The 8,247-nt window shown below is 44.2% G+C and overlaps 3 protein-coding genes and 1 long non-coding RNA gene across 12 annotated transcripts in view; 2 read left to right on the forward strand and 2 right to left on the reverse strand.

Moving 5' to 3' along the window:
- The window catches only part of LOC148395504 (cyclin-dependent kinase-like 1), a 24,137-nt gene extending 20,869 nt beyond the window's left edge, over positions 1 to 3,268 (reverse strand). For 4 of the 9 annotated variants that reach the window (XR_015859335.1, XR_015859336.1, XR_015859332.1 and 1 more), the window contains exon 1: positions 2,573 to 3,262. The gene's annotated coding sequence lies outside the window, so the exon portion shown is untranslated. Of the gene's footprint in view, positions 1 to 399; positions 463 to 641; positions 826 to 2,572 lie in introns of those variants that run through there. The other 5 variants (XR_015859333.1, XR_015859337.1, XR_015859339.1 and 2 more) reach the window with 5 other exon arrangements.
- ppp5c (protein phosphatase 5, catalytic subunit) lies at positions 755 to 5,518 on the forward strand. Its single transcript, XM_088380221.1, has 13 exons — positions 755 to 913; positions 1,782 to 2,023; positions 2,355 to 2,502; positions 2,629 to 2,750; positions 2,823 to 2,888; positions 3,030 to 3,128; positions 3,320 to 3,425; positions 3,503 to 3,645; positions 3,756 to 3,843; positions 3,976 to 4,016; positions 4,097 to 4,275; positions 4,352 to 4,433; positions 4,551 to 5,518. Exons 1-13 carry the CDS (start codon positions 817 to 819, stop codon positions 4,611 to 4,613), a joined length of 1,476 nt encoding a protein of 491 aa, XP_088236347.1. The 5' UTR covers positions 755 to 816; the 3' UTR covers positions 4,614 to 5,518.
- LOC148395507 (uncharacterized) lies at positions 3,325 to 6,040 on the reverse strand. The gene is made up of 3 exons (XR_015859342.1): positions 5,997 to 6,040; positions 5,595 to 5,684; positions 3,325 to 3,854 (listed from the first exon to the last, which is right to left on the reverse strand). It is a non-coding gene; the product is annotated as an uncharacterized LOC148395507 (long non-coding RNA).
- A 3-nt stretch (positions 6,041 to 6,043) lies between these two features.
- Positions 6,044 to 8,164, forward strand: LOC148395508 (uncharacterized). Its single transcript, XM_088380227.1, has 5 exons — positions 6,044 to 6,254; positions 6,780 to 6,963; positions 7,104 to 7,621; positions 7,689 to 7,875; positions 7,971 to 8,164. The coding sequence occupies exons 1-5, from the start codon at positions 6,181 to 6,183 to the stop codon at positions 8,085 to 8,087; spliced, it is 1,080 nt and encodes a 359-aa protein (XP_088236353.1). The 5' UTR covers positions 6,044 to 6,180; the 3' UTR covers positions 8,088 to 8,164.
- The last annotated feature ends 83 nt before the right edge of the window (positions 8,165 to 8,247 follow it).

An 8,247-nucleotide genomic window follows, 5' to 3' on the forward strand; every position in this document is an offset into this window, starting at 1 on the left:
TAATAATGTATCTATATGCCTATGCCTGGGAAAACAAGTAGACGATGAGGAGATTGATCCTCAATTTTTTAGTACAGTGTTGTATATCTATGATGACAATTTTGCTTGGTGGTGTGGCATGAGACGTTTGTAATGTAAAATTCATGCTTTGGCTCAAATAAAGCTGGGGAATGCTGGTTTTGGTTTTAGGTTGTCACACGGTCCACTGGGCCTATCAATCAACACACACACATATATACACACACACACACACACTCTGGAAAGAAAACAACTGACCTCTGAATCCTGAGGCGCTTGTGAATGTCTATAGTGCTCCCTACTGGTTAGTAGCAAAATATACATCTAAAATATAATTGAATGGGCAATCGAAAAATAAACAAATACAATACCAGTTCCCACCTTTTTAGAGACGTTGTTTATTTCTTATTTTTTGTATGTTCTAGGCGATGTTTCACATTCTTTCTGAAATTGAGTGAAGCAATGACAAGTTTCCATGTCAGTAGTGCTCCCTACAGGCTTATAACGGGAAATACAACAGGAAAATAGTGCCAACTTTGATTTTTAGTTCAGTTTCATGTCATAAATAATATTTAACACCAACATTAGCTTAAAAATAATGGCAATAATACTTAGGTACTTACGTCGTTTGGTGTTTTGTGTTCTACCTAATGTTGGCAAACATTGTTAATTGTAGTTTTAGTTAAGAAGTTGTGTTTTATAATATATTTTGACTTGTTCAATCAAAATTACATTAGAAGACAAAAGCTAGTTAGGCTCGACCACGAGCTACTTTGCGACTTTTGCGACAATCCGTCAATGGCGCATGCGTCGGAATACGGCAGCGTGAAGAAGATGGCGGAGGGAGTAAACGATGCCGAGCTACTCAAGGAGAAGGCCAATAAATACTTTAAAGGTGAGCAGGCAGCGCTGTCAAGTTGTTGGCTCGCTTCAGCGGCCGAACGCAGACAAGAGCGTCCCCGCCGATCGCGTCGAGGGGGTTAATGATGCTTTTTAAACGGCGCAGATCACAGCCCCACGTCAATGTAATGCTAGGCTAGCGAGGCAGGCTAACGCGTGAAGCCCATTCATTGAGCTCCTGAAAGCGCTTAGCCCACTCGGCTAGCTCCGGCTAACTTCGTCTTAAACCGCGTGAGTCATTGTCCCGTGCAAGTCAAGTTCACTTCACAGTCGCTTTGACCCCGATTCGTTAATCTACATGACCGATTGTTTTGCAAGATTTTGCAAGACACAATTGACGTTACTTGCCGTGTGTAGAAGTTGCTAGAATATACCCGTTAAATAAGCAGAATCATTATATGATCAACGGCATTCTCTCCTCGCCAATATTATCTTTACCAAAGGTCAATTAAACATCGTAAATGCAGAACGAGCAGAATAATTGATCATTTTAGAAGGGGTGAAAAGCCGTAATGTTATGACATTAAAGTTTTTTTGAATCTAACAAGAGTCGTAATTTTCTAAATGTTCAATAAGGTAATAGTCATATTTTAATTAGCGAGCAACAGTAATATAAAATTTTGCTTTTTATTCTGGAAAATACTTATTTTTACACAAAAAAATAGGATTCTATTCCTTGAATGACAAGGTCTTTTTGTTCTCTGAAGTAACAAAAAAAAGAAGACTTTGAGCAACAGCACTCTTTGATTTCAATGAGACGGCAACTGTATTGACTTTGCAGGATTGTTAGATTTTTAATATATCAACATGTACCCTATGACCATGACCAGGTTGACTGAGAATGTTTGTGTTTGAATATGCAGATAAAGACTATGAAAATGCAATCAAGTTCTACTCAGAGGCCTTGGAGCTCAATCCATCCAATGCCATCTACTACAGCAACCGCAGCCTGGCGTACCTGCGCACCGAGTGCTACGGCTACGCCTTGGCGGATGCGACCAAGGCCCTGGATATTGACAAGAACTATATCAAAGGCTATTACCGCCGGGCCACCTCCAACATGGCACTGGGCAAATTCAAGGCAGCGCTCAAGGACTACGAGACGGTAAGGTGGGCTGAAGAGAAGGAAACCCGAAAGGCCTTGCCAGGTCTACGCTCATCTAATCTCTACATTTTGAAAGAGGGATTATGAGCTAATCCTGTCGTGATGCCAAAGTGTTGAGCGTGCAAGTGTCGGTGTCGTGGCTTCCTTTAAGAGTAATGCAAGTAATCCCTTATTGAGGCACTCTGCATGTCTTTGAAGAAATATCTTGATGAACAATGACTAAAATCAAGCTGTTCAGTTTTAAAATAACAGCAGATTCAAATTTGGGTGAGTGTCAATACTGCAATAAAGTCAAACAAGAGCAACTTTTAAATGCGTCGTGTGACGACAGGTAGTGCGCGTTCGACCAAACGACAAGGACGCAAAAATGAAGTACCAGGAATGTAATAAGATCGTCAAGCAGAAGGCCTTCGAGAGAGCCATCGCCAGCGACGAGATCAAAAAGTCAGTCGTCGACTCGCTGGACATTGAAAGCATGAGTAAGTGGCAAAATGAGTGTGCAAAGTACATTTATTTAAAAAAAAATTCAAGTAAATTCAAATTACATACCCCATCCAAAGAGTGTGTCGTTCTTGCTCTGAAATGATGCCCCTCTCGCGTCGTAGCGATCGAGGACGACTACACGGGCCCCAAGCTGGAGGAGGGCAAGGTCACGCTGAAGTTCATGAAGGAAATGATGGACTGGTTCAAGGAGCAGAAGAAATTGCACAGAAAGTGCGCGTATCAGGTAAGGCAATGCTCACACTAGAAAGTGCAGACAGAGACAAGCAGATGTGCAATGAACTTTTGTCTTTTGCAGATTTTAGTGCAAGTGAAAGACCTTTTATCCAAACTACCAAGTCTCGTTGAAGTCACATTACAAGAGGTGAGAATGTCATTTTTAGTTTCTTAAGGTCTAAAGTCACTGAAGGGTCTAAATTGTCCATCATAGTTGTGAATGTAAATACTTTTTGCCCCGTGATCAAATAAGTAAATTCTTTCTTGATTCTTCTTTTCTTTCCAACAGGCGGAAAAAATAACAATTTGTGGCGACACGCACGGGCAGTACTACGATCTCCTCAACATTTTCGAGTTGAACGGCCTGCCGTCGGAGAGCAATCCTTACGTATCCTTTCGGTTTCAAACTTTTGACTGTCAATATTTATGTGGTTAAAAACAAACAACCTGGTTTCAGATTGGCCCGCTAGCTTAATGCAAATATGAATGGGAAATGCCATTGACTCACTAAAGATTAGCATTGATAGCAATTTTGCAACTTCAAATCTTATAACTTTTTCTTAACTGTGTTAAAATCAGCTGTTCAATGGTGACTTTGTGGATCGCGGCTCTTTCTCCGTGGAGGTGATTCTCACCCTGTTTGGCTTCAAGTTGCTTTTCCCCGAAAACTTTCACCTACTTCGAGGTGAGCGTTAAGGCGGAAACACGCACGTCGGCCCATTTTGCCTTCTGCGGCGATAACCTAAGATGGCCGATCCGCAGGTAACCACGAGACGGACAACATGAACCAGATGTACGGCTTTGAGGGCGAGGTGAAAGCCAAATACACGGCGCAGATGTTCCAGCTGTTCAGCGAGGTTTTCCAGTGGCTGCCACTCGCGCAGTGCATCAACAGCAAAATACTGGTAGGGAGCGCCGCAATGTGGGAACGGACGTTGCTAAAACACGCTGTGCTAATCCGGTATTTCTTCGATAAAGTGTTTTACAGTCAAGATCTGGTTTTATTGTACCTCAGGTGATGCACGGTGGGTTGTTCAGTGAAGACGGCGTCACGTTGGAGGACCTCAGGAAGATCGAGAGGAACAGACAGCCTCCAGACTCAGGTACAGTCACCCTGTGTGTTGAACAAACAATGAATAAAATAATCTGTCGTACAATAAACAATATATTTATTCAAAATAAAAATTTGGGGTTTATATCTTAAGTTTTTTTTCCCCCTCGTTTCTGTCTCGCAGGTCCCATGTGTGACCTCCTCTGGTCGGACCCCCAGCCTCAGGTCAGCGCTGCCCTAGGACCTCATGAGCCTATTTCAATAACTTCCAGAAAGAATGTTCTCAACGCCTGTGTTTGATGCAGAACGGCCGATCCATCAGCAAGCGAGGCGTGAGCTGCCAGTTCGGGCCCGACGTGACTGAGCGTTTCCTGGATCAGAACAAGCTGGACTTCATCATCCGAAGTCACGAAGTCAAGGCGGAGGGCTACGAGGTCACTCACTCAGGAAAGTGCATCACAGTCTTCTCGGCACCCAACTACTGGTGAGTATCCCCTTGCCCCGTTTTGGATGACCCAGCGCCACGGGTCGATAACGACTGGTCTTCCGCCGTCCCCTAGTGACCAGATGGGAAACAAAGGAGCTTTCATCCACCTCAGGGGATCCGATCTCAAGCCAGAGTTCCACCAGTTCACTGCTGTGGTCAGTATCATGCATAATTACACTCTGTCCAATGGGAGCACTCAGTGTGAATACAAACAGCACCAAAGTACTGGTTAACAATTATATAAATGGTTTCTTCCTCACTTTGCCTTCCAGCCTCATCCGAATGTCAAGCCCATGGCGTACGCCAACACGCTAATGCAGCTGGGGATGATGTAGACCCTGGAAAAAGGACTCGGTCCGCCAAAACCACCGGAAGCATCACACTTCACGCCCGCCCTTCAGTGCTCCCCGATTCCCACTTGGGCCTAAGGGATCCCACTTCCCCTCGCTTTAATGAGGGAGATCCCTTAGAACCCCCTCGCCTGGTCCACAAGTTTACCACTTCCAAACTGGATAACACTTCCAGCGTATGCTCGCCTCATACATCAATTCAACCTTCAAAATCCTGGATGCGTCTCTTAAGATTTTGTTGAAGCTATTTTTAAATGGATCACCTCTCGGGTCCACACCAAAGATCTGTAATTGAATGATAGTCAAGGTTTCACCCAGGAGCGACTCTCAAAGAGTTTAGAACGTGCATACATCCAATATGGTTCAAGAGCGGCATTTCTGTCAATGTATCTTAATAGTATGTCATTTTTTTTCACGTTCTTTTCAGGAATACAAGCTTATCCGTACATGTAACGATCCCAGCTCAAAAAGAGAGACTGACTCTGGGCTCACACCGTGGTGCTGTTTACCATTTTTGACGTGTTAGCTAGAACAGACGTGGTCAACGTTTAATTTGCACTGCTGCTGCTTCTTCCGAAGGAAGATACCGCTGCTCCCTCTCCGCCCTGCCATCTTCTCACCCTGGCAGCTCACACACTGCCCCCGTTTTCCGAACCCAAACACCCGACATGTCACCCGGAATCGTGGATTTATTCCAGTCACACACAAAAATGTAAAAACGTCCAAAATGTAACCCTGTCTTGAAAACGCACAGTCGCATTGTCTGATGACTCTACTTTTTAGGTAAAGATATACACTGATGTGTATGTATATATACTGTATCATTATTGAGATTCCATGTAATGTTTGGAGAAAAAAACAATTAAAAATCAGTTCAGAGATTTTATAAATGTTTGTGTCCTTAATTTTGGACAATAGAAATTAAGAATTATATTGTGTGGTCATTTTAAACATGCTTTGACTTGCCTTATCTTTATATTCAGCTGGATTAGCGTCGTTTTCCGTTCACGTCAGCAGCAGTCACTGGCATTATGCCACCCAAATAAACCCTGGTACCTGTTTACAAACATTAAAATGTATGTCATTTTCATGTAGGTAGTCATTGGTAGACATTTAAAAAAGTTACAAGTCTATTTTAATAGAATAAAAAAGTACAAATCTCTTTTCAGGTGTATGGCGTAAAAAAAAAAAAAATTCGCGCCACAACTGTAGCATAGTGCGACGGAAGTCATTCGTGAAAAAATATCTTCAGAAATTGTAAGACTATCATTATTATCCATACGTGAATACAAGAAATATAAAATTCAGACAGCAAATTGTTATAAGTATAAAACTTGAGAGAAAATAATAAAGGGAAAAAAGACATACGATAATACGGCGCGCAGGTGGCAGTCGCGTGTTTATGACGTCATCGAGCAGCCTATCTGGTCACTCCGATATGACGTCAGGTGCGCACCGCGTTGTCAACATTGCACGAGTTTCACCTTGTTTTCAATCCCGCTGGACACGCATATGAAGTGACCCGACATCGACAACGAGGAGTAGGCCCAACATGCCCAAATATTGTTCGGTGCCAAACTGTAAGAATGATTCAACAAGCGGCAGCGATCGAAAAAGCTTTCACAAGTAAGACAGCTTGGATAAGCGTCGTTTGACGTGAAGCCATTTCGGTCGTCCCGGGTGACCGCGTTTCTCTTTTGTTTTTGCTTGTATTAACTTTAAACTACTATTTAATTTCTGTTTCGCACATTTATTGCTAAGGAAAACATGAACGGGTTTTAATTGGAGAATCCACTTGAGGACGTGTACGTGTGCTATGTTTTGACCTTTGACACCGGAGTCATTTTCGTTTATTCATACATGACGTGTTACTTCTCGAGGATACCCGAACGAAGTGGCCAGAGATTTCGAACCCATGTACAACTTTTTGTAAAAATTTATTCTACTCAATCGTGACAACGCTACTCTTTCCTATACATGTGCCTGTTGAATTTCTAATTTACTGATTCCATAGTGGTTCCGTATAGTAATTGTGTTAAATTTGTAATCCACTTCAATATTGAACCTGTGTTGCATTTCTAAATCAATTTAAAATCAAAATCCACCTATTTTATCTTCATTAAGAACACGCATTTTACTTGGTCCCACTAGGTTCCCGCTGCAGGATCCTGAGCGGCTGCAGCTTTGGCTGAGAAACATCGGTCGGGACAACTGGACCCCGTCTCGACACCAGTACATCTGCCACAAGCACTTTGAGTCATCGTGCTTCAGGGTACGCTGGGGGATTCGATACCTGGAGACCAACGCCGTGCCCACCATTTTCCAGAAGGTCGAGGTAACACACGAGCAACAAAGTACTCTCTTCTTCCATACACAATTTGGAATCATTTTAATTTACATATCCCATAAACATTGCTTCCATGCACAACCTCCAGTGAATTGTGAATGCCAAACCAGATTTCCGCATCTTTGTAGAAACGCAAATCGATGGATGACATTGAGAAGAAAGCCAAAGTGCTTCGCAGGGAGGCGGTCTTGGCGGAGGAGCCGGGCGGGCCGAACCCGGCCGCGAACCTCTCTAACCTACCTACGCTACCGACCATCCCTTCCTTAATGCAAGCGGCGGTTGGGCACAACGGCGGCGAGATAGTTCTGCTACCCGCCGATTGCCAAGGGGAGCTGGCGGGCGCCTTTTTCAACCCCGCCCATAGACTTACGCTCCAAGAAGTACCTGTCGAGGAGCTGTGCCAAACTCAGGTCATCGCCTATTTGGAGACCACACCCAACGTACTTCCCAACCACCTGCTGGTCTCCTCGAACACGGTGCTGTCATCCGCTCTGAGCGCTGAGCCCATTGCGTCCACATTGCCTATTGTGTCCAAACACGCCGCCCCGCCGTCGTCACCGCCACTCCAACTCGAGGAAGGCTCCGACCAACAGGATGACGACGATGACGACGTGGACAATTGGGACCACCAACTGGAGGAGCACTGGTGAGATGTTTTTGTGTGACTCTCAGACATGAATGAACATGCACATCCTGATTAACTAACGGGACAGCTACCACAAGCACCGGCTGAGCAAGGAGCAGCTGGAGGCCGTTGTGGCCGAGCTGCAGAAGAAAGTGAAGGTCTTGCAGCAGAAGCACCGGCGCCACTTGGACAAACTGCTGGGCCTGGAGAATGCCGTCAGTCAGATGAGGCAGAAAAACCTCATGACTGAAGAGCGACTGCAGCTCCTGGAGAGGGTGAGGAACATCACATTCTCAATATCTCTGGAATCTCATCTTTCTCAAGATGGTGCTGCAGAGCTATGTCTAACTTCTTTTATTTTCATGTTCAGGCGTACGTCCAGAACAGCGCCAGCGTGTGCGACACCGGCGAGACCGTAGCCATCATCTACGAGGAGGACGACGCAGCGTATTTCTACACACTCAGCGACGGCGACGAAAAGCTGTGATGCCACAATTTTGTTGTTGTTGTTTTGCTCTTTAATAAAAACGTGGATCACATTGATTTGCACAATTACCGATGTTATCAGGGGACTGTTCTCAATGTTTTTTTTTTTAAGGTTTCTTTTTTTCCTGCAACCACTTTTTGTTCAATTTAAGTGTGATAAC

This window comes from Syngnathus floridae, chromosome 7 (genome assembly GCF_059516105.1).
Source record: "Syngnathus floridae isolate MCC-2025c chromosome 7, RoL_Sflo_1.0, whole genome shotgun sequence".
Taxonomy (NCBI): domain Eukaryota; kingdom Metazoa; phylum Chordata; class Actinopteri; order Syngnathiformes; family Syngnathidae; genus Syngnathus; species Syngnathus floridae.